This window comes from Nuphar pumila, chromosome 3 (assembly GCF_984573655.1).
Source record: "Nuphar pumila chromosome 3, dmNupPumi1.hap1.1, whole genome shotgun sequence".
Classification (NCBI taxonomy): Eukaryota; Viridiplantae; Streptophyta; class Magnoliopsida; order Nymphaeales; family Nymphaeaceae; genus Nuphar; species Nuphar pumila.
The window spans coordinates 143,777,217-143,803,067 of record NC_143251.1 but is presented as its reverse complement, the minus strand read 5'-3'; the positions used below and the strand labels follow the sequence as shown (position 1 = coordinate 143,803,067).

Genomic DNA, 25,851 nt, shown 5'->3' with positions numbered 1-25,851 from the left:
GACTGTGCCCATGGTTGAAGTCCCACAGTGAACCAGTTGAGCATGTCGTCTTCTGGCATGTTAGGTATCTCCAGCATAAGCTTCTGGAACGTTCTGACATAGTCTTGCAACGAACCAGTATGTTTGAGTTCACGAACCATTCGGTAAGCCTGTCTCTGCGCATTTCTTGGCATGAAGTAGTTGCGCAACTCTACTTTGAAGTCGTCAAAGGTGTCTATCACACATTGACCCCTCTCCATGTCATTGCGCTTCCGCCTCCACCAAGCGATAGCATCACCATCAAGTAAGGCCGCTGCAGCCTTGATCCTCAGATCTTCAAGGGTCACATTTTGGATATCCAAGTAGTCTTCTACTTGGAACAAGAAGTTCTCAATGGCCTTGCTGTCGCGAGAACCATTGAATTTTGCGGGTCTAGGTACATCAATCCTTGATGGTTTCTCACCATTTCCGCCATTCAGGGTCACCGTCCGCTGCAACGTACTGTTCCTCAACTCAAGATCGGTCACTGTAGTCGTCAACGAAGTGACCTGCCCCATTAGTAAGTTCACCTGCTCTTGCAGGCTCGCCACCACATCATTCAATCCATTGAATGATTCACATGCGCGTGAAATCGCTTCATCATGCGAAGTCACATCTTCCACAAACTTGTTAACAGTTGCAGCCAACTCTTCTTGGCCCCGAGGTGAACCCATCTCCTCAGCTTCGGCAACTGCCTTTCCTCTGGTGTTGCGCAAGTGTTGATAAGGCACCACGATGTCTTGCTCACAAATCGCAGCCTGTCGGCGTGTCTGTCGACACCGACTCCGGAGTCCCTTCCCCAGCACGAGAACGGGCTCTGGTACCACTTGTCACGGGCCTATTTCCTTCAATGGGCCAGCGCGGCGCGACAGTCCTTCCTTATCGCCGCAAGCCTACTCGTCAGCTCGCTTGCCGGTCGCGGAAGCTTATGATCAGAGTGCAAGAGAGCAAGAGAGAATAGAAGGAGAGAAGTTGCAATCACAAGAAGCAATCACAACGAGGGTGAACAAAAGAAAGCTCAACGCATTTAATTCATTCATAATTTTGCCCGCAGGCTATTACAGTTCAAGTATACGGGCTGCCCCTTCGGGGTATTGATTCACCTGAACCGGGCAACTTACATCAGACTCAACAAAAGCAAAACAGACTCTAGCGCAACTGTACACTGTAAGTCGCAAGGGAACAAATACAGTAGCTTTCAAATGTGGTCCATTAAAACAGAGTGGTCATGTGCCCCATTGGGATTTTTCTTAGCTTGGTTTCTCAACAAAAAAAAAGAAAAAAGAAAAAAGAAAAAAGAAAAAAGAAAAAAGAAAGAAAGACAAATCCCAACAAATTGTTACCAACCAACGCACTAAGAATCAGCTTTAAAATCATAAAGACAAAATGGTCAAATCCTGTAAAAAAAAAATTGAGTCTCTTATTATTATTATTTTTAAATAAAAAAAAAACTTCCTTTGTGAAAATGGAGAAAGCTAGGGTTAGTCCGATCCAACACAAATGACGTGCACTAAATGCTCCTGCCCAGCCAGGCCGTTGGTGGTCACTCTCATTCTTAATAAAAACATATTCTCCCTTTCCAATAAAACAAAAGAAAAGAAGAAAAAATTCCCTATTATTCTTAGTCCTTATCTTCCAATCCACTCTTCTCCCAAATGACCAATTTACCCATCCCAAAAATCCCACTAGAACCTAAGCATATGCCCAAAGGTGCCAACCATCAGAATCCAACAAATTAAAAAACCCCAATAACAATATTTACCACTCAAAGTTCAAACCATAATTAGCAAAAATCTAAAAAAACCAATATATTATGGATGCCGAGTGCCAACATAGTTTGTTAAACATTATTATAATAAAAAAACAGTAACGTCAGAAGTTGAATATTTACTACCCGTCAAAACTTGTATTCTGGATTCATGGAATCTGACAGACCAAAGCCTTTGCTTTCCTCTCCCTTCTTTGATTCACTCATGCCGTCAAGAACCATCAACAAAAGGTAGAAGAAAGAGGAGAGAAAGAAAGGAAAGGAGTGGTAAAAAAAGAGAGAAAACAAGAAGAGAGAAAAGAGGAGGAACAGAAATTGGTTTTTAACCTCTTTCTTTTTACAATTTTTTTTGTATTCTGGTTAGATCGGAGTTGTATAGACGAAAATTTCCAATTTTTTTTGGGACTTGTCTTTCCGTATCCGTCTTTGTGGTGTCCTCTTCATCATTCCCAAGCAAGAAATAAGTGAATTTTGGGAAAAAGGGTCGAGAGAGAGAGAGCTGGCTCCAGTTTTGGGGGTGTTCTGAATCGACTGGAATTTGTTGGAAATCGGACGTGGGTATCGAAGGATCGGACGTTTGGCCTCGGGTACTGGTCTTATTCCGGGTTTCTGTAATTTTGTGGGTTATCTTCTTTTGCCCCTTTTTTCTTGCGTTTTGATTGTTGGGTACTCCCTGATTGATCGTTTTGTGGGGTTTGATGAAGGTGGTCGCGTTTGGTTTTTCGGATTGGTGGCTGATCGTGGTAGTTCTAGGGTTGTGGGCTTCTAAGGTTTTTGATCCGAGGGAGTATTTTGATGAATTGGGGATGATGGTTTGTTGTTTCTTGGTGGTGGGCTTCGAGATTGGCGTCTTCTTGCTGGAATTTCTGGTGGTTGGGCAGCGTTGATGTTGTCTGTGAGGAGTAGGGATGAGGATAGGGGGTCGGGGAAGAAGCGGAGGAAGGGGGTAGGGTTTGAGGGTGTGGGGGAGATGGAGGAGAATGAGCTTGAAGAAGGGAAGGCTTGCTCCTACCGCGACGAGAATTCCAGCGTCTATGACCCTGACGTCAATGCCGATTTGTCTTACATTGTAAGTTTGCATTTTCTCGGAGTTTCGCTGGAGGCTTCTTTTGAAATTCTGGTTTTCTTCTCCTTATTGGATTACTTGCTCTCTTGTTATGCTTGTTTTCTACGGGCGTTTCAATCGCTACTTTGGATTGTTGATGTTGGATATAGTCTCTCTGGTTGTTAGCTTTCATTCTTGAAGAATTAATGCTGGATTGCTTATCTTTGAATGTTTTAAGCTGATATTGATGGTGATCGTATTTGAATTGCGATAGTTTTATGATATTGTTCCTAGAACTTCGGTAACATGGAGTTTTGTGATTGCTGAACTTTTGCGGGAGACCGTGGGCAGTTGAAAACAGGGATAATGGACTTAGTTCCTTAAGATATTATGCTATACGGTTTCTTACCATTATATTTTTTTCTTTCTTTTTTCATTTTTGGCCTCTCAGATATGGTAATCTGAATCGCTGAATTTCATTGGTAATGCACCCAATCCACTTGCTTTCAGTTTGGCAGGTATTGGATGATTTCTCTTATTAGGAGGTCAAAAGTCTCTTCTCTTTTCTATTTTTTCAATTATGAATTCAATTTTCTTATTGATCATCTCCTTTGGAGATCACTGCTATTCTCTCGTTTGCAATGGATTTAGCTTTAGCAAGATAGTGGCGAGCGATGGTCGTTCATGTTAGTTTCACAGTTTTTAACTTGAGGTTATTTAAATTCGTTTGAAACTTAAAAGTGCTTAGATGTACTCATTGCAGGTATCTCTGCTTCATTTGGTTTCTTGTTTATATAGTATGACTAGCTTGATGCTTTATTTGCACTTGTCATTCTTTGAGTGTATGTTATGAGGTTTGGACATGGTTTCTTTCTGTTACAGGATGAAAAAATTCAAGTCGTTTTGGGACATTTCCAAAAGGACTTTGAAGGGGGAGTCTCTCTAGAGAATTTGGGTGAGTACATTTCTTTTTAGAGTCCCCATATAGACAAATTTTCGTTGCTAATTATCATACTATTTTTCTACTACTGTTACTATGAGACATATTCTGTGGGAATTAAGGCGGACTGCCGTTTGTTTTTTATGATGTCGTCTTCATGGTTGTCGTCCTTGTTAACTTACAGGGGCAAAATTTGGTGATTATGGTTCATTCTTACCAACTTATCAGCGTTCTCCTTCCATTCTATCTCATTCTAGAAGTCCAGTAAGTGTTCAACATTCTCGCACACCGAATCGTGTGGACCACTCATTAGAGGTATCCATCATGAACTGTTGACAATTACCAAGCCATAGATATTTGTTTAGTTTCTAATGGTTCTGTTTTCTTATTTGACAGAGTGCCCGTCAGAACTTCACGCATCAGGCAAATGCTTCCCTCCCTGCTAGGTCTGCCCCAGCTCCAGCTAGTGCACAGACATCTGCAACTTCCTTGGATGCCTCTGCTGGCAAAGATCTTGCGACACATAATACTATGCACAATGCGGGGGATTCCTCTCCCAAATATGAGCCTGCTGTTAAGCCTTCTAATGGAAATGGTCAGAAGTCTCTAAAAGTACGAATTAAGGTTGCTCCAGAAAATGCTTCGGCTAGGAACAATGCAGCTATTTACAGTGGCCTAGGCCTTGACATTTCTCCAACTTCGTCACTTGAAGATAGCTCAGATTACAGTGGAGACGGATCGCCTGAAATTCAGGATGCACCCGATGAATCTCCTATGACAATACTTCAAGTAAGCTTGTTTATCTGTTGCTTCAAGAGCATCTTTCCTATGAAACAAACTAAATCTTGTTTTACCTTGATATTCTAAACAGGTTATGACGTCTTTCTCGATTCCGGGAAGGTTTTTGCTTTCACCGCTTTCTGATGTTCTGTTACGCTTGATGGAAAAGGAAAAGCATCTTCACATAGAGAGTAAATCCGAAGTAATTCGAAAGAGTGGAGATGGTAATACCATTGAATATGCTGCTTCAGTACATGACCCTCTGCTTGGGAAAGATTTGAAAGAACACAAGGGAAAGACAATAAAGGCTGTAGATAGATCTGGAAAGCATGGTGAAGTGAAGCATGTGAATGCTTCAGTTGAGGAGAAGGGCATTGCTGCCATGCTTAAGAAGGAAGTGGACATTGAGACGCCAGAGGGCAAAGAACTTGTTTTGGATGCTTTGAAGCTTCCATTGCTGGCCACCATGAAAGATGACTCTTATGAGGACTTGGATGAGCACAGTGACCTACATGCAGGAAAGGGCACATATAAGCTATCTGAGCTTTCTGTGGAGCAGGGGAAAAAGGTAATGCAGGGAAAAATCTTATTATCTGACCCTATAGAAGAGGAAGCAATGGAATTAACAGGTACCTTAGGTATGACTAGAGCTGATAAGGTTGGCAATGAGATGCTACCTATGAAAGGGAAGCTTACCTTGAAGACAAACTTGGCAGACAAATCTTGGGAAGAGCAAGACGAGTTTCTTTATAAGGATGACCCGGAGCTAAGGAAGGATGCTAAATTTAAAAGTGATGCAAGATTTGATGCATTGAAAGATTTTATCCCAGGGAAGAAAAATAGTAGCCCTGGATTAGAGTCTCCCAAGCAAGAGATTGGTGGGAAAACTGTTGCAGGTGGAACTGGTGGGCAAAAGGCACAGGAAAGGAAGGAGCACTTGGTTACTGAAAAGAAGAAACAGAAGGACAATCGAAGTAACATAAAATCTTCTTCGGACTCATCTAAAGAAAGATCGAAGTCTACCTCTGGTTTGCTTAAACATAAGGAAAAAGGCATGCATGCCAGGTATCACCTTGAAAGTCAACCTGACATGATGAGATTTCAAGAGTCAAACAAGAGAACTGATAAAGATTACCACAAAGATCCCACTAGCCGAATGGAGATTGAACATGTTGAAGTCGGGGTGGATTCATTGGACACTTATATCACGGATAAAGCCAAGGCACCAAAGAAAGAACATGTTGAGAGCGTACCTTATGCACACATTGAAGAACAAAATGAAGGATTGGATGCAAAAAGGTTTGAAAATGCGTCATCATTTGGCAAAAACGATTTGGCTGCTGCTCCTGCTGCGGTAAATGGTTTGATGCCTGATGCAGCTGCTGTTACAGCAGTTCCAGTGGTTATAGAAGAATATTGGGTTTGTTGTGATAAGTGCCAAAAGTGGCGTCTGCATCCTTTTGGACCAGAACCTACCTGTTTGCCAAAGAAATGGTTATGCAGCATGCAGAATTGGTTGTAAGTTTTGCCACTCATTCTGATATCTAAGATAGTGAAGTAAATTGAACGTGTGTGTGTGCGTGCACACATACATGTGTGTACCATCCTATCTAGTAGATCCTATTAGTTTTTTAATATTTTCTTTCAGGTTTTGTAAACCAGACACGATGAATATGATCCCATAGTTTATTTAATGGGAAAATGTGAGATTGGGAAATTTTTGATGTGTATACAGCTTTTTAAGGGATCTAAAAAACAGTAGGCTATTTTGTGTCAAAATTTTACAAGAAAAAACTGCATTTTTTTCATGGAAATAATTAAATCCAAAGCAGGTTTCCTAGTAAACAAGTGATGATAAATACATCTATAGGTTCAGATAAAGCTAAAAATACCTGCAACTATGATTTTCTTTTTTGTCTTTAAGCAGGGTTACTAGTAGTGTGGTACTATTAGTTGTGTGTGTGTGAGGGCAAATTTGTGCTGCTGTCAACAGTATGTACAATCTATCAAACTTACCATGTTTTTCACGTGTTTTTTAATTCTTTTGGTAAATCTAACCTTACAGATGTAAGCTACGTGGTTTGTTTAGTGGGGAACATGTTTTGGATCATTCAGTTGTGCCATGTAAGCCGGTTTTCCAAGTGTTTAAAAAATCAATGGTTCATACAACAACAACTACGCCTTCATCCCAAAACAATTGGGGTCGGCGATATGAACCAACAAAGAAAATCATTCTGGGTCTTCCACATGAATCCTTCTCCTTCAATCATTTCTATCCAATGCCATGTCCTCGGTGAGGTTCAAAGCATTCATATCTTTTCCTATCATCTCCATCCAAGTCTTCCTAGGCCTACCCCGACCTCTTTTAACTAATATATTTTCCCATTTCTCCATCCTTCTAACTGAAGCACCATTAGGCCTTCGTCGAATATGTCCAAACCACCGTAAACGATTCTGTCTCATCGTATTTTCAATAGGTGCAACACCTACCTTCTTACGTGTCTCCTCATTCTGAATCTTATCTTTTATTGTATTTCCACACATCCATCTAAGCATACGCATCTCAGCTACACACATTTTTTGAATATGATGTCTCTTGGTAGCCAAACATTATGTACCATATAGTAAAGCGGGCCTAATAGTCGTCCTATAAAACTTTCCCTTTAACCGCAATGACATTCTACGATCGCATAACACTCCAGTTGAACTTTTCCATTTCATCCACCCAACCTTTATCCTATGATTTACATCTCCATCAATTTCTCCATACTTTTGAATGATAGATCCCAAATATTTGAAACAATCATCCACCGGTATTTCTTGCTCACCAAGCTTCACTACACTCCCATCACTACTTCGTTGCTTACTAAACCGACATTTCATATATTCTGTCTTACTCTTACTCAACTTAAAACCTCTTGCTTCCAATGTCTGCCTCCATAATTCTAACTTAGCATTAACCCCAGCTCTAGACTCATCAATCAAAACAATATCATCAGCAAACAACATACACCACGACACATTTTCTTGAATTGATCTCGTAAGCTCATCCATCACTATAGCAAATAGGAAAGGGCTTAAAGCAGATTTTTGATGTAACCCAACCGTTATAGGAAAATTAGTTGTCACCCCTCCACAAGTGCGGACATTGGTTACTACTCCTTCATACATATCCTTAATTATACTAATGTACTTGAGAGAAACACTTTTCTTCATCATTGTCCACCAGAGAACATCCCTAGGTACTCTATCGTATGCCTTCTCCAAATCAATAAAAACCATATGCAAATCTTTGTTCCTCTCTCTATTTCTCTCAATAAGTTGTCTAAGAAGATGTATAGCTTCCATAGTTGATCTTCCAGGCATAAAACCAAGTTGATTCTCCGATATCATGACAACCTTCCTCAACCTAGACTCAATCACCCTCTCCCAAAGTTTCATAGTATGACTCATGAGTTTTATACCACGATAGTTTGTGCAATCTTGTATATCACCCTTATTCTTATATAGAGGCACCAACATACTCTTTCTTCACTCATTAGGCATCTTATTTGTCCGCCAAATCTTGTTAAAAAGATTTGTCAACCATTCTAAACCTTTCTCTCCCAAGCATTTCCAAGCCTCGATAGGTATACCATCTGGGCCAACTGCCCTTCTTAATTTCATTTTCTTCAAAGCCTCTGCAATTTTTTTTCTTTTGAATCTTGCGCATGAGGTCACGATTCATCACATGAAAAGGAATGGACAAGTCTCCAAGATCCTGAGCATGACTTCCATTAAATAGCTTATCAAAATAATCTTTCCATCTCTCCTTAATCTCCTCATCTTTGACTAAAACCCTTTGTGTTTCATCTTTGATACATCTAACCATACCCAGATCCTTCGATTTCCTATCTCTCATCTTTGCAAGCCTATAAATATCCTTCTCGCCCTCTTTGGTATCCAACTTGTCATAAACTTCCTTATATACCTTATCCCTCGCGTTTCGAACTACTTTTTTAGCTTCCTTCTTCGCTATCATGTACTTCTCCAAATTCTCATTATCACGACTCTTAGATTTCGATAACACTCTCTTTTAACCTTAATAGCTAATTTGACATCCTCGTTCCAGCATGATGTATCCTTACCTAGCGGTGCACCACCTTTATACTCACCCAATACCTCCTTAGCCACCTTTCTCATGCCACCCGCTATCTTATTCCACGTTGATTCTGAATCCTCCTCGAGACACCAATCAACTTCCTTAACTACCTGCTCTACAAACATTCCTTGTTTAGCTCCTTTCAGTGCCCACCACTTAATTCTAGGATCTATCCTATGTCTATCCCTTTTGCGGCATTGTCTAATTCTAAGATGTAAAATTAAGACTCTATGTTGTGTAGCTACACTTTTTTCCGGTATAACCTTACAATCGATGCAACAACCCCTATCTCTCTTTCTAAGTAGGAAAAAATCTATCTGACTCGTATTAACCCCACTTTTAAATGTTACTAGGTGAGACTCCCTCTTCCTAAACCAAGTGTTTGCTAAGATCATATCATAGGACAAACCAAAATCTAAAATTCTTTCTCAACTTTCGTTTCTTTCTCCTATACCATATCCTTCATGGATACTCTCAAATTCATCCCTACTAATGCCTACATGTCCATTAAGGTCACCGCCGATGAAAAACTTTTCTCCATAAGATATCTCTTGTACTACTCCATCCAAATCTTCCCAAAATTGACGCTTAATAGAATCATCTAAACCTACTTGAGATGCATAAACACTAATAATATTAATAATATCCGTACTTAATACTAATTTAATAAGTAAAATCCTATCACCCTTCCTACGGACCTCAACTACATTATCTATAAACTCACGACTCATAACAATCCCTACTCCATTCCTATTCCTATTCCTATTTATTCCTGTATACTAAATCTTATATCCCCAAGGTTCTATCACTTTTGCTTTCTCCCCTACCCATTTGGTCTCTTGTAGACATAAAATATCAATCTTTCTCCTACACATAACATCTACTAACTCTACCAACTTACCAGTTAAAGACCCTATGTTCCAAGTGGCTAACCTAATTTTATGGTCTTAGACTAACTTCTTTACCCCCACCCATCCAACAAAGTGAGGGAACCCTTGCCTATTTGACACCACACCCGGGCGTCGGTGTGACGCGTCGCTTCCGGGCGACGACCTAACAACCCTTGCCCATTTATCACTGCCTCCGGGCCTATAGAGTACAGCGCGTCGCTTAGTAGGGAACGCCCCAACGAAATTCTCATATTGGTTCATATTTCATTACATCAAAATGACACTTTCCAAGATGCAATCCCTAACAAACAAATCATGCTGAATGCATCTATGGGGTTAGATTGACTAGTTGATGATTCCTGACTAGATTGTATGATACAGTAGACTGAAGAAGATATATACACCCTATAACCCTATATATATATATATAGAGAGAGATATAGATAGATACAGGTGTGTGCATAAAAGTGACAAATATGTCACTACAGATTTGTTTAAGGCCAGATAAGTTTCGATGTGTCCTCCGTGTCAACTTGAACTGAAACTTTGTGGATTGCATGAATGGATCTTTTTTAATGGATATTGGTGTTTTTGACCCTGTAAACTTACTCTAATAAAAATCTTTTAAGCTAGGATCAAGAATCTGGATTCCAGGCTGGGGTCTATGCTAATTTTTCAGACACATGCACACACATATATGTAGGAGAATTATGTTCTTGTATTACTTTTGAAAATTCTTTGTTGATGTTTAGTTGGTCGCTAATGCTTTTGCCATCCAGGCCTGGGTTGAACAAGTGCACTGTCAGTGAAGAAGAGTCAATGAAAGCATTCCATGCATTACACCAAGTCCAGGATCATCAAAACAATCTGTATACTCAGAATGGTGGAGCAGTATCAGCTGTGACCTTGGCAGATGGGTATCATGATGGCCAAAATAATGGATCTGCCTTATTTAGTTCCAGTGCCATCTCAACCACCGGAAAGAAGAAACATATAGTAAAGGAGACACATAATGGTTCAAGCTTGACAATTCCTACCTCCCTTCCAAATACCTCAAAGAAGAACCAACAGAGCTCGATCAAGAGCAGGGATTTAAATGACGTGAATCAATATCCTTCAGATTCAAACACATCAAACAAAGATGGGATGCAGCACATGGTTAAGGCTTATGAACATGCTGCTGAGAAACAAAGGCATAAGCCGAAGGAGAAACATAAATCACTGAAAAGCTACTTGAATGGAGGTACTCTTTTTCTCTTTCCCTTTTTTTCTCCTGTACTTATTTCGTATGCCTTATTTGTTTGGTTTTCATGGTTGCATTTTTCTGGTTGTATTGTTATCCTATAAGTTGGCAGTGCATCCTTGTTTAACTAATATAGTTTCATAGGATTAGGCTACTCTTCATGTTATGTAATTTGACTGCAGGTGATTATATTGAACACGGTGCACATTCAAAATCCAAGTCTAAGCGAGAACCTCAGCAGGATAATCACAGAGCTTCAAAGAAAGTAAAGTTAGAGGGTTCCCTATGTATGGATGAAGAGTGGAATTCGAAAAATGAACTGATGGGAAAGATTTCCAGTAACGGTGTCCCAATTGAACTGACTGGCAAGAATGCTCAAAAATATAGTGACTATTATTCTTCATCAAAGGATTCCAAATGTGATACTAGGGAAAATGATAATAGTTTTGGGAAAAAACTGAAAGACCAAGCACAGTCTTCTTTCAATGGTGAAAATAAACTCAAAATTGGGGCTACAAATGTACAGATGTTTGATAAAAATGAAATCTTAACAAAGAAGAAGAAAATGAAAGCATGGCGAGAGAGTCAGGAGTTTCCAGAGTGTCCTGTTAACAAAGGCCATCCTTCTGATGTTAGGGGTCCAGGGAAAGAGGTATTACACGAAACTGAACATAAAAAGGAAAAGAAAGCCAAGGCATCAAAGTCTGAGGGAAGGGAGTCGAGCACTAGTAATGCAGATGGAAGAATGGAAAAGAAAGGAAGAGTCATGCGAATTGTGCACAATAGCAATGGAGAAACCCCCGTGGATGGAATGGGAGAGGGTAGCAGAGGGAGGAATGAGAAGCATCAGCTTGGAAAATTGCAACAGAATGCAGTTTCTAAGAGGATCTCAGATGGGGTGAATTCCTTGAAGAAGGATATTGGATACACACAGCATTCTACTGCTGCTACTTCAAGCTCCTCAAAGGTTTCTGGCTCTTGTAAGTCTAAGGCCAATCTCCAGGAGGTGAAAGACTCTCCTGTTGAATCTGTTTCATCTTCCCCGTTACGGATTTCCAGTGCCAATAAAGTTGCATCAAAAAAGAACTTTTCGGGGAAGGATGATGTAGCAAATGCAGATCATTTTATTCGAGGTAGTCCACGGCGATGTTCGGATGGTGAAGTGGATGGTGGAAACAATCGTTCTGGGATCACATTGAAGGAGAAAAACTCATTTTTCATGGAGCATCTAATGCAGGATGGTGAGAAGGCTGCTAGATCTTCAGTTCTAGATGCACAGAGACAGTCTCGCGACAATCAAAGTGGAGATCTGAAAAAATCCAAGCATAGGATGGTTTTTAAAACTTCTGCTGATGCAAGCAAGAGCTACTTTTCTGGTGGTAATGAGAATAACCATATTGTTAATGACATTGATGAATTGGAACAACAAAATCATTGTCACAGCGCATTGAAGGATAAAGACAATGATTCAGAGTGGAGAAATGGTTCCATTCAAGTGAAGTCAGGAAGGGGGTCCTCTTCACGATCCAGGGAGAAGCATTGGGCCACTAAATCAGATCCTGAAAAAGGTAAATCTAAGGTTTTTAATTCATTTGGTGAGGGTCATGATGAATTTTATTCCACAAAGAACACTGGTGCAATTAATCTTCTTGCTCCTGATGGATCCCGATTTTGTGAAGAAACAAGGGGCGGGAATCTTCAATACAAGAGCAACTCTAAATTGGATAAGGATGTGAGCAACTGCCTTGAAATGAAGGGCTTAGTAAAATTCTCTGGTGAAACTAGGAGAGATATCCACGAGAATTCAGATGGTCAGAGTTCTCCATCTGCTAAGCAACAAGCTGATTCCATGGTTGGAAAGTCCAAGGCAATTTGGTGCAAGGATGGGAGAGCTGGTTTACAACAAAACTCGCAACAACTGACAGCACAAGAGGATGAATTGCTATTGAGTCAGCCTCTCTCAGACAGAACAGATCGCACAGACTTTTTTGCTGTCAAAGGAAAATCACAACCACTCCCTTCATCTGTGGCAAAAAAGGAAATACAGAGAGTAACAATTTCATCTCATAAAGGAAGCAAAGTAGATGTATTTTTGGCAGATGCATCTAATGGTGATGCATCAAAGGTGCTCAAACAGCCCATGAAACTGGATAACCCAAATGTAACAAGTAATAGCAGCTTGAGACACCCTGCAGTTAATGACATTGTGAGCAGGGAACTTGATGTCCGAAGCCCAGTTAGGAAAGAACATGGTCAGACTGCTTTAAAAGAAGCTAAGAATCTGAAACATTCTGCTGACCGTTTAAAGGTTTGTAACTTTTTGCAAGTTTTCAACTTTATGCTGTGTCTGCTGAGCTGCTCTCCTCATATTAATGTTAAAGTGGTTGAATAATGTGTTCTAGAATGGAGGTCATGAGCTCGAAAGTACTGGACTATACTTCCGTGCAGCCTTAAAGTTTCTTCATGGCGCTTCTCTCTTGGAACCTAATGACATTGAAGGTGCAAAGCAAGGGGATAGTCATTCATTGCATGTCTACATTGATACTGCAAAGCTGTGCGAGTAAGTTATTCCCAAAAGTGACAATTTCTTAATCTATTCCAGTACAGCAAAACATTTATCATTTTATTCATTTTATTATTCTCGAGTTCAAGAGATGAAAGGATGTGAAATATGGACTATGGTGCATGATTCTGCTTGTGGTTTCATGTTGTACCTTACTGGAGCCTTTAAGACACTTGGAGACCATGTAGCAGACAAGGGCTTGATATAACCAACCAGACTTTGAAAGTTTGAATAAACATCTAGTCTCCAATGCAAACTTGAGACAGTAATACAATTTAAGGACAGCTGAGTTGTCTATAACACGATGCCCCTAAAACATCCCTCGTGCATGAATGTGGACTTATTCATAACTTCCAAATAGACATGCAACAAGAGATACCTTTTCTTTCCATTGAAAATCTATCTTCTGCATTCCAACTTTTTGTGCCAAACCTGTTTCAGTGAGTTTCATGACATCTTTCTTGCAGTTCTCTCCTTCCCCTCCCCGTCTAAGTTACCAACTCATCCCTAAGCTTTACCCTAAAAATACTTGGTATGTTTGTGTCGTTTTTGCCTTGCCAAGAAGGACACAAATGTCATGGTTTGGTTACCGAGAACAAATTGTGTTCATATCTTGATAATAATTGTGTAAATTGTTCTTGAGAGGAATAATTGTGTAACATTAGAAGAACAATGCATGCTTATATGGTTGCGAAAGTGAGGAAAACTGATTATGCATATGCTGGCTGTCTTGTGTTGTCTGAAATGATGCACATCTGGCACGGTATCGAAGCGAAAAAAAAAACAATTGTGAAAGAAGGCTTGATGTTGTTATTTGTTGGTGCATTCAATATTTCTCTTTCAGATACTTCTTTGTGATGTTTGGACATTAGTTCTGATGTTTTTCTCTGGCCGTATTCTCCACATGTTCTTGTATCTAGGGGTGGCAATCGGGTCGGGTTGGTGGGTCAGAATACCTCAACACGAACACGACCCGTAATAAATGGGTCGGATGTGGCAAACACGACCCATTTATTAAACGGGTAACCCGACACGACACGGTTAACCCGTTTAATAAACGGGTCGGGTTGACACGACACAATTACACGACACGACGACCCGTTTATTAAACGGGTCGATCCGATAACATAGATACGATAACCGACCCGAGTAACCCGAATAACCTGTCTAACCCGAATAACACAATTAGAAACACACAAAAAAAAATTGGTTGACCCGCCCGCCTGTCAAACGGGTTGCGGGTTGACGGGATCGTGTAAACGGGTTGCGGGTTGACGGGTTCATGTAAACGGGTTGACCCGCCCGCCTAACCCGTTTATTAAACGGGTCAAACGGGTTGGCGGGTTGACATACCCCTAACACGAACATGACCCGTTTTATAAACGGGTTAGGCGGGTCGACCCGTTTACGACACGAACCCGTTTAAGCCAAACCCTAACCCGGCTAAGAAGCGGGTTGGCAGGTCGGGTCAGATTTTGCCACCCCTACTTGTATCTACTATTTCCAGAATTTGTTCATCCTACTGTCATATACAGTTGTTAGAAGTGCTTTAAATATACTTGCCAATTTCTCCCTGATTATTACTGAAAAGGCTACATGTCACAACCTGTTATTGTGGTTTATGCTGCTGAATGGTGCAAGAGTTACTAGCGTCGTTTATGGTCATAATTGTTATCATCTGATTTATTTTATGCTAATCCTGTATTCTATTGGATAAATAGGTTTTGTGCTCATGTATACGAGAGACACAAGGATATGTCTGCTGCAGCGCTGGCATACAAATGCATGGAAGTGGCTTATATGAGGGTTATGTTCTTAAAACACTTGTACGCAAACAGAGTTCGCCATGACTTGTTGTGTGCATTGCACAATGTTCCTGGTAAGGAAGAAACTTGGCTTGCTTTTGAAATCAATATTTCAAGTGAGACTTGTATGCAAAATATGTAGTTTGCTTAATTTTGGAGGGTTAATCCACAGAAGAGTTGTCACTGGCAGCTTGCATAGCAGTTGTAGGCTCCGTAGAAGGATGCTAGATGTTGGTCTTTGCTTTCGTTGTTTCCCTTTCACAAGTCATGTATAAAATATTTTTTTTGACTCCTGGTCAACTGCTTAGAGATTTTATGGTATGAGACAATGGGACCAAAGTTATTGGTGTTTTTTGAAGCACCAGTTCTGTCTTTTTTATATCAGCCACTCTTTGGTTTAGCCCTAGTATTATATATACGTGATAGGTTAACATTTATGTTATCATAGTTGTACCTACAAGCATCGTGGATCATAGAGTAAAACTTGTTGGGGTTGGCATTGTCAGCTGTTTTGGTGGTTGGGTTGTCAGGATCTGTAGCACTTGTAACTCTCCTTTATTTTGCTGATTGTGTAAATTTTCTCTTTATAGTACACGCACATGCACACACACACACACACACTGACATTGGTTTTTCCTTCGGATGTGAATGCTGCTGTTCTCCAGGTGAATCACCCTCATCTTCTGCTTCAGATGTTGATAATTTGAATAATCCTGGGATGTTAGAGAAGGCTCTTCCAGTGAAGAGAGTTGGTTCTCCTCAAAGACCAAGCAGCCTTGTTATAAGTGGCGGCAATCGCCGTGGCTTTGACTGGTTACTCAACTTTGTAAGTTGTTCCCTGTGGATCATGTGTTACTTTATACAGGTTGGATACGAAATATGATGTTAGTGTCATACTGTCTGATGTGGTAATTGATTTTCGGAATGCACTAGAAATAACTTCAAGTGAGTGAGACCTTTAAACAAAATGGTCAAATAAAATTATTGCATCATTGTACGGTTTTACCTTCTACTGCAAGTTTGGTCTCTAAAGGAAAAATTTGCCTAAGTATGCTGTTCCTTTCATACAAACAGAAGCCCAAGGCTTCTTTGCACCTTTTAGGTAATGATATCATTTTGTTTTATTTCTATTCACTTTTTTTTCTTGTTATACTTTGTCCTGGATTAAGTCACTTTGGAGTTTAGTCACAGATATCCCCGATGCATTGAAAATATTGGCTAGGTATATAGCTTCTTTTGGGGTAAAACAATTTAAAAGGGAAAATTTCACGGTATTTTCAAAAACCATTTTACAATGATATTATCATGATAATATCATGATAATCTTGGGATATTTTCAATTATTTCTACTTTTTTATTTCTTGTCTATATCGTAAATATGTCTTTTCTAATTTTCTTCTTTCTTTTATTATTTTACTTATTTCTTTTATTATGTGTCTAAACATGCTATTTTCTTACTTATTTCTGCTATTTTTATATTTTTTTAAACTTTAAGCGCCAAGATTTTCTCGAGGTTTATCAGCTAAACCTATATTATCACGAGAATTTGCCTTGCGTATTGTGACTCCTCTTCGGAGTTCGTACAAGAGGAAACCCCCATGACAAAGCAGTCTTATTTTTCTTTTTTGCTACTATTATTTTCTTGAATTATCGTTTCCAGTAAGAGTTGCTACTGAAAAAACTTATTCTGCTAGTTGGTTCAACCCATGCCCATTCTAGCCTTTTTATATATTGTTTCCGAGTTGAAATTCTTGTCACTATCATCATCTTCGTTGTTGTCATCATCTTCATTTTCAGTGAGCCCCATACACACACACACACTACAGCAGACTTTTTCCCCTCCCTTTAGTTCCAAGCCTAAAGATCCTATGTCAAGTTTCTCAGTGTTCGTGATATGGTGACACCTTGAGGTTCAGTTGAAAATTTATTAGGGAGCGAGGGAGGGAGGGACATCTTGGGGACTGGTAGAAACCTATGCTACATAGGGTGCGGATGCGGCGATGCATCACTTTAAAAAAACTTGGGTGCGAGGAGGGTATATATATATAAATTTTTTAACAGTTTTAAGTTAACACTAATGGAATAAAAATAATTATCATAACATCAATTCATCATTCAATAAATCAAATTAACAATCTACAATTGTTATTCCTCGTCAATAAAAAATAACACTGAAACCAACCTAAATATGTTTTGGCTACGCTAAGTGAATTAAGAAACATGAAAAAATAAAAAAAGTTAAACAAAAAAGAAGTAAATTATACTAATAAAAGTAATTAATGTACCTATACAAGAAAAAAAAGGGGAGGAGAAGGAAAAAGAAGAGAGAGAGAGAGAGAGAGAGAGAGAGAGAGAGAGAGAGAGAGAGAGAGATGTACCTATTTTGTTGTTGCCGCCATCAGAAGAAGGGGGGGGGGAGTTAGAGTCGGGGTCAGGCACGATCGTGCCCTAACCCAGGCCCCCTCCATTTCAATTTTTTGACAATTGGACCAAAATGGACTCGGTGAAAGTTAAATGAGTCCATTTTGGACAAATATAACCCTGGATGCAGGTTGACCACACCTGCATCGCGTCACATCGACGTGGGTGCAAGAGTCTAAATGACGAGTTCACGTGACTTAGGTTGAAACTTTATTTGGGAGGGAATGTGATATGGTGGCATCTTGAGGTTGAGTGTAGCATCTCCAAAGGTCACCACAAACATCCATTTATAGGAACATGGTCATCTGGGTTATGCATGGGGGCATTCTCATGGTAACAATTAGCAATTTCTAAATGAATCCGAGCATGATGGACATTGTTGTGATGTGAACTATGTCACAAGGACATCGACATGGACGAAGATTCGATTCAACACAAGTTTGAGATACAAATACACATTTTTTCTGAAAACTAGTTCACGAGGACAGATTTTATAATTTTTAATTTATAAAGTAACATATTTTTAAAAGTTCATTTACTATTAAAATAATATTGGGCATGTGACGTGGTGTGCTCGCATGTCATCTTGTGTCTCTTAGACACAGGACCCAAAATGCTGTGTCCCTTTGACAAAGGTTGTCAATAAGAACGGAGAATCATTATCCATGCAAGCTAGCTGATGATCCATATGAAGTGAAATATTGTAAAAGTTACAAATATGCTTATTTTATTTTTTTTTGCATAACATTGAGAGCAATTGGATGCAAACACAATCTTACTTCTTAGTAAACAATGCACTTCTTTTAAGAGAGCCATAAGAGAAACACAAAATTCTTACCCACGCTGTTTCAGTTTACTCCATAGAATCAATTTATCTTCATTTGGCCAAAACACTGTGACAGTTCTCAGGCTTGGTCATGCCCAGAGCAGAGTTGTCAGTCGAGGAAGCGGGAGCGGGAAGCGGAAGCGGGAAGCGAGGCACTTCTAAAATTTTAAGAAGCAGGAAGCGCGAGACGATTTAGGAGCGAACCAGGAAGCGTCTCTGAAGCGACCTAGGAAGCATCTCGGAAGCGACCTAGGGAGCATCTCGGAAGCAACCTAGGGAGCGAACCGGAAGCGACCTAAGAAGCGAAGAAGGAAACGACATAGGATTCGAGTGAGAAACGAAAGGGAAGCGAATAAGAATCGAAAGGGAAGCGAAAATGTAATATATTTTTATTTTATCAAAAACTAAGATTTATGCCATCATTGACAAAATAAAACATGTATATAGACAATAAATAATATAAGTTGTAATTATCTAACAAATGCATCATATTGCAACTGTCAAGCATTTAAAAAATCACACATCAAGAGAAGATCATAGTTCACATTCTTGTTGCAACCATTTAACAAATACATGCAAACACTAAATAATGCATTAAGAAAACAAATAAATTTGATTGAAAAGCGTATCTTTTTCAACGAAAGAATCAAATGACTTGTTATTTGATGTTGTAAATCTTGTCATCTCTGCAACATAGAAAATGAGAAATCAATAAACTCAAAGATTACATAGAGATATGGTTAATTTTTTAAGCTATACATTTCTAAATTGTAAATTATAAGCTACAAAGTTCTAAACTCTAAACTTAAAATTAGCATAATCCACTACTTCACTTCATCATGCAAGATTCAAAATAAAAGTATACCAAAAAAAGATTACAAGACCATGACAAAAAAGTAACATAAAAGTTTTTAAGTTGGACTACTCTAACTACATCATTAAAAAAAATAATTAATAATTCAAGAGTTCATTAATCTGTCATCTTTCTCTTCTCCTTCGAGTCAACAATAGATCACGAACTTTCTGCATCATCACGTGCTTCTTGTCCTCCACGACCATGTCTTCTGCTCCTTCCTTTATTTCCTATAATGAATACGTTAAAAAATTAAAATGTTCAAAAACCATAATTTAAAAGATCAAAAATACAATATCAACATACCTTGCCTAGGTCTCCGGCTAAAGAAACGATCAATCCGACCATGAGGAACTGATGGTCGCTCTTGTATATCTGCAGTTCTACTAGCTCTGTTGGATTGATTTGTATCCTCTTCAACTTCATTTGTACGTATGATTATTGGAGGTAATAGAGCTCTTGGTTGTGCATCTTTATGTTTGGATTTGGAAATAGTGCTTGATTGTTGTGCACTATCATCCAAATCTCTCCATCGCATATCCTCTAATCTCAACGTATTTTCTTCTACAATAGGAAGTTCTGAATTGATATCTCATTTTCGACTAGGCCCTTCTTTGTAGCGATTGTTGCACCTTTTATAACAAGAATATAAAATATGAATGCTAATAAACAATCAATGATAGAAAAAGAGAAAAAAAATACCAAAAAAAAAGTACAACACAATTTAATTATACCTGTCAATCAATCGAAGATTGAAATGAATATACAATAAGGTATCAACACGATCTTCATTGAGCCTATTTCTTTTAACATTGTGAATATAACTATAGGTGCTCCACACTCTTTCTGCAGAAGATGTGCTAATAGGTTGAGATAAAACCTTAATGGCTATTGCTCTCAACTCAGATGTATCACCACCATAAAAACGCCACCTATTAAGTACCGACATTGTAGGATTCAGTGCATCTATTCTTGCTGCATTTCGGCTAAATCTTCCACTTCTTGATGCAAAAGCCACAAGTTGTGACCTATAAAGTGTCGATAACTCTTCATTTCCAGAAGATATGATTTCAAGCGCGAGTATTGCACCGTCTAAGATATCGTTATCCTTTTCTGCAAAAAAAAATGTTTAGTAACTATAACAAGAAAATGCAAATGAAATAATAAAATAATCAAATCATTAAACTTTAAACTTTATTAAATAGATAGAATAAAATTTTTACCAGGAGAAACTCGTTTGACCTCTCCTGCTGCTGGGATTTTGAGATACTCTGACTCTTAATATTTTGGAGTAAGCATGTGGGCTAGACTATGGAGAGTCACATTCATTCTATCCTATCTATTTGAGACAATCTTATGAATTTTTTCATACAAATCTAGTTGTCCTTTTAGATTGTCTTTGATTTCCCCCAACATGTTGTCCATGCCTTCATACACTTCATCAATTATAGGGCCTTCCTGATCACAAAATTTAATCATCTTATAGAGGGGTTTTGTAATCAATAATGCTAAACGTACAAAATCCCAATATTCTTCATCAAGAACAATTATTTTTGATGTAACAACCATTTTTTTCATAGTTTCATCTATGCATGATTGCTTCCAATCGCTCAATCTATCTGAAATTACTGTGAGCCTTAAGCTCTCCCTCACATCAAGCAAGCGTTTCAAAGTAGTAGAATGTGAAGCAAACCTTGTAATCAATAATGCTAAACGTACAAAATCCCAATATTCTTCATCAAGAACAATTATTTTTGATGTAACAACCATTTTTTTCATAGTTTCATCTATGCATGATTGCTTCCAATCGCTCAATCTATCTGAAATTACTGTGAGCCTTAAGCTCTCCCTCACATCAAGCAAGCGTTTCAAAGTAGTAGAATGTGAAGCAAACCTTGTTTTTGCAATCTTTATTAATTCTAATTTTTCATTGCTTCTAAAGATTGCTAGTGCTTTTGAATGATTTGTGATATACTTCACAATTTCTTTACTCTGCAAATATGTTTCTCCCAACCAATGAAACTCATGTGCCAAATCCTTGAAGATCAAATTAAGTGTGCACAACACAAGGTGACCAAAAAATATACTTGTACGTTTGTTTTAATTCTTCACCTGCTAACTTGCAATTTGTTGCATTGTCTGTAATCACTTGCACTACATTAGAAGGCCTCACAAGTTTAAATCCCGTCTTCAAAAACTCAACAATGTTTGCAGCTGACTGTTGCACATTAGAAAAATCGCTTGCATATAAGAACATCGAGCCAAAACAGTTTGAGGCAAGTATATTTATCAAGTGTTTGTTCTTGATATTTGTCCAACCGTCTGAGACAATGGAAACTCCAAACTCCTCAAACTTTTCTCGAAATTCATTTAACTCCCTATGAACACACTCTTTCTCACTGTCAAGTAACGTTGTTCGCGCTTTTTCATATGATCGGGGTTTATATCCGGGCACTTTACTAACTGCAGATATCATCTCTTCCCAATATGGTGATCGAAGCACATTGAAAGGTATGCCATTTGCACACAAAAATCTGATAATTTTGTGATCTACATCATCTCTTTCTACCTTTTTAAAGGTATCACGAATATCAACTGTTTTTCGGCTTCCACTAGATGACGTAGTCATACTAATAGGATTCTTCGGAGTATCAATTCTTGATCTCCTCAACTCAAATGCACTTGATGAAACCTCCACTCGACGAACTTGTCTCTTAATTTTTTTTGCCAATTATGCATTTTTTGCAACTACAGGGCAAAAGGCAATCCCAACACTTTGTCCCTTTGGAGATCCCATGAGATGTGCAAAAACTCGAGTATATGACCCATGATAAATATTTTTGCAGTGTCTGCACATAAAATCTTGGGTTCCACCTTGCTTTCCTTGCCCACTCTTCTTTTGTTTCAATACATGGCGCCATAGCACTGTTGTTTTATGCATGCTAGGTGGTTCATCATCTTGGTCATCTTCAGAATAGTAGTCATCCAAGTCATATTGTTCTTCATTTTCCTCATCAAAACAATTTTCGTTTTTGTCCTCAAACTGATATGGACAAGCAGAAGACCTCTTCTTGCCCTTCCCAACACTAGATGATTCATGCTCCAAATTGTACAAAGAATCGTCATCGTCATCAGAATTATCATGATCATAGCTTGGGATGGTCATTAATGAAGCAAAGAACATGCAAATATATCTGCATCATAAAAATATAAGAATCAACCTAAAACACTTTAAAAAAGCTATTATTAACAGTAAAGGACGGAGAGCGAAGAACACAAATCATTACTCATAATTTACCAATTACTAAAACAAATAAATAAACATCATTTAAGGAGGTGAAAGATCTATGATTCTATAATATACTATGATAAAGCAGACAAAATTTAAAAAAAAAAGGAAGTTCTTTCAAAAGTTTGCATTTATGAAAAAATGCTAAATAAAAATAACATAACAACGAAGAAAAACAAAATTCATATTGGCCGACTGTTACTAGCAATAATGATATTTATTTAAAATTTTAAACAACTAGCTGCAGCATACTAGTTGCCCCACTCTTCTGATAGAGTAAATGAGCCGAGCCTGGGTGTGCCCACGCTCGGTATATCAAAGAATTCATACTTAATAGGGATGATAAGCTCAATCATGCTTGGTATACATTTTGTATAATATGTTTTTATAATATGAATTCAAGAATTTTCCTATAATATATTTTTTATATATTATAGGATACTTATAAGTATCTCTTTTGTTTTGTTTCTTTTATCATGCTTGGTTCACTTGATCAACATGTAAGTTCAGAATTCACATAAAGCAAAGTCACTTCAAGAGATCAAGGAGAGAATGGAAGTCTGCAAGATCAAACACCATAATGAAACCATAAGACAACTTATGGAGGCAGAACATGTTTTTCATTGACTTTGAAATTGAAAACAATAAATCAATAATCCATATATATCCAACAGTAAAAGAATAATAAAAGTGATCCAGTCAATTTGATCAGGATTCAAGCAATCGTCAAAATGACTTAAAAGTTAAAACCTACAAGAATGATAAAAAAATACTGCATTAACCCTTATTCCTAAAAAAACCCTTATTCCTAAAAAAGACGACCAAATAAACTCAGTTAAATCACAAAATGTGAAATGTTTCTCAACCAATATACTGTTCATTCATGAGACTCAAATAAGAATATAAATGATCATCATATTGATAACACAAAAGATAAAGACCATCATGTTATTGCAACAGGAAAATGAAACAAATAGTCTCTAACAATCTCCTGTTCCCTAAATGTACTTTCTAGAGAGAATGAAGGAATCAAACCTCTACTCACGAGCTGAACCTCACACCACACAGGTCAGACACCAGCCCTATATCACTCGAAAACTCTTCATCAACGCAAAATATGGGCCCACCATTTGGGGGAAACAATTTGGATGGGTCGAAACATGTCTAAACTCATTAACTGACCTTATTTCCCAACCTTAACACCCTCTGGGTAGCCACACAAATCTCAGATTTCCAGAAAGTGAACCAAAATAAAATTAAGTTAGGCAATGATGTCCCAAACCCTAGGTAGAGAATCGGATCTCCAAGGACCAAAACTTTCAGAAAATAAAACTGATAAGCTTTCCGTTTTCAAAAGATCAAGGTTACGGTGACAAGGCAATGGTAAGCTATAAGCAACCCAATAAATAATGATAAACATAGATAGAATAAATTGTTTCCAACAACATGCACATGAATAAGCAATTCTGCAGAACCGACAAAGAGTGTAAAACATGTCACATGGATACTCTAACTTAATCCCATATCATATCCCATGTGGTAAACGAGTCTCGTGCCAAGTTGAAAGCTTGGAATCCATCTGCCTCGTGGGGCTTAAGAGATGGTTAGGGTCTGCGACTGCCTAACCCCAGCTTGCCTTAAAAAAACAAAAGAAAAAAAAACTCTGAAGAGGAGAAGATATGGAGAGACTCAGAGAGTGAGAGGAGAGCGTACCTGAACATAAGGAGGAGGGGAAAAAATCGGAGTCGTGGGAGATGGAGAGAAGAGATGGAGGGGAAATGGATACGCGTACCTGAATATCCCCATCGTCAATTGGTTGTGGTCGTCGGACGTCGGAAAAGGTCGCTGAAAGTTCTAAAGGTCGTCGGTCGGTGGCCAAAATCCTGAGAGAGAGAGGAAGAGAGAGACTCGAAAGAGGCGTGAACAAAAAAAACCCTAAAGCCTCTCTTTTATGTTTTTTTCGCGAGTTTTTTAAAATTCTAATTTTGCCCTTAATAAAAAAACTTTCTTTTAAAAAAAAAGGGCAAAATAGTAATAAAGGTAACTCGTACCCCTTTAAAGGGGTACGCGCTTCCTAATACTTAAATGTGCTTCCCCGTGCATTTCAGAAGCATCGCGTTTCGCGCTTCCGAAGCGCGTATCGGGGAAGCGCGCTTCCTCTATAGTAGGGGCGCTTCCGGTAACTTTGGCCCAGAGTTACCGGAAATGCCTAGCATAGTGGGGGAAGCGCGTTTCGGAAGGGTGAAATGTCGCGCTTCCGAAACGCGTTGGGAAGCGCCAATTTTTTTTGGGAAGCTCACTTCCCATTTATAGGAAACACACTTCCCATAAATGGGAAGCACGCTTCCCCCTCACTTTTCCCTTTTTTTTCTTTTTTTTTGTATTATTATTTTTATTATTTTTCTCTTTTATTCGCTTCCCCTCGCTTCCGGTTTGCTTCCGAGACGATTTCTGATTTGCTTATAAGTCGTCCCACGCAAGCTTTCTAAAATTTTGAAAGTGCCTCGCTTCCGCTTCCCGTATCGCTTCCTGCTCCCGCTTCCTCGACTGGCAACCATGGTCATGCCTATTCTAATCTGGTCTTGAGTACTTGTTTAGGTTATTGTTTGATGATCTGAGATTACATTTTATATCTGACATATTTATCATTTGCATGCTAAGATCATTAACAGAGATTTCATCTTCATCCATATTGTATGATGCCTCCCCCTCTTTTGTAGGCAAACGATGTGCACTTAGCAATGGATGCTTTGAGGAGGTCACACAATGCATTCACTGCTGCTAATGGAAGTTTAGAAGACGCTCAATATGAACCTAAAGGCATCTCCTCTGTAAGGAGAGTTGTCGATTTTAGCTTCCACGATGTGGCGGGATTACTGCATCTAGTACGTTTGGCGATGGAGGAAATTAGTCGCTAAATGTTCTGAGGATGGTGCTTCAGTTTGTGAATATATTTCTCCCTGGCTTATTCCTGATATAAGCAAATCGCAGGCGCACATGAAAGTCCTTTTCACTTTGTTGCCAAATTCCTTGTCTGGCCTAATTATTTGCAATTGGTCCTCATATCTGAGTAGGCATTAGTGCAGTGTCTATTGCAGGCTTTCAGAATGCAATGCCTCGGGTCCATGCTTAGTGAAAAGAATGTGCTGATGAAATTTGGTTGAGAATAGAAATTTGAGCTCCAAGAGCAGATTTAGCCAAAGTACATACTATACACAGAAGATAGAAAGGCCTGTTTTGAGTGGGTTCAGCGCTGAGGCTTTTAAAGT

General features: G+C 38.7%; 1 protein-coding gene across 2 annotated transcripts; it reads left to right on the top strand.

The window, feature by feature from the left end:
• Positions 1-2,233: 2,233 nt before the first annotated feature.
• On the top strand, positions 2,234-25,769 carry LOC149844226 (cysteine-tryptophan domain-containing zinc finger protein 7-like). 2 transcript variants are annotated; one of them, XM_090000426.1, is made up of 12 exons: positions 2,234-2,373; positions 2,491-2,855; positions 3,714-3,786; positions 3,956-4,086; positions 4,168-4,560; positions 4,643-6,069; positions 10,362-10,825; positions 11,008-13,133; positions 13,228-13,385; positions 15,110-15,267; positions 15,886-16,019; positions 25,303-25,769. In XM_090000426.1, the coding sequence occupies exons 2-12, from the start codon at positions 2,673-2,675 to the stop codon at positions 25,498-25,500; spliced, it is 5,445 nt and encodes a 1,814-aa protein (XP_089856552.1). In that variant the 5' UTR covers positions 2,234-2,373; positions 2,491-2,672; the 3' UTR covers positions 25,501-25,769. The 2 variants fall into 2 exon arrangements, with proteins under 2 accessions (XP_089856552.1, XP_089856551.1); XM_090000425.1 differs by having other exon boundaries at positions 15,859-16,019.
• Positions 25,770-25,851: the final 82 nt, after the last annotated feature.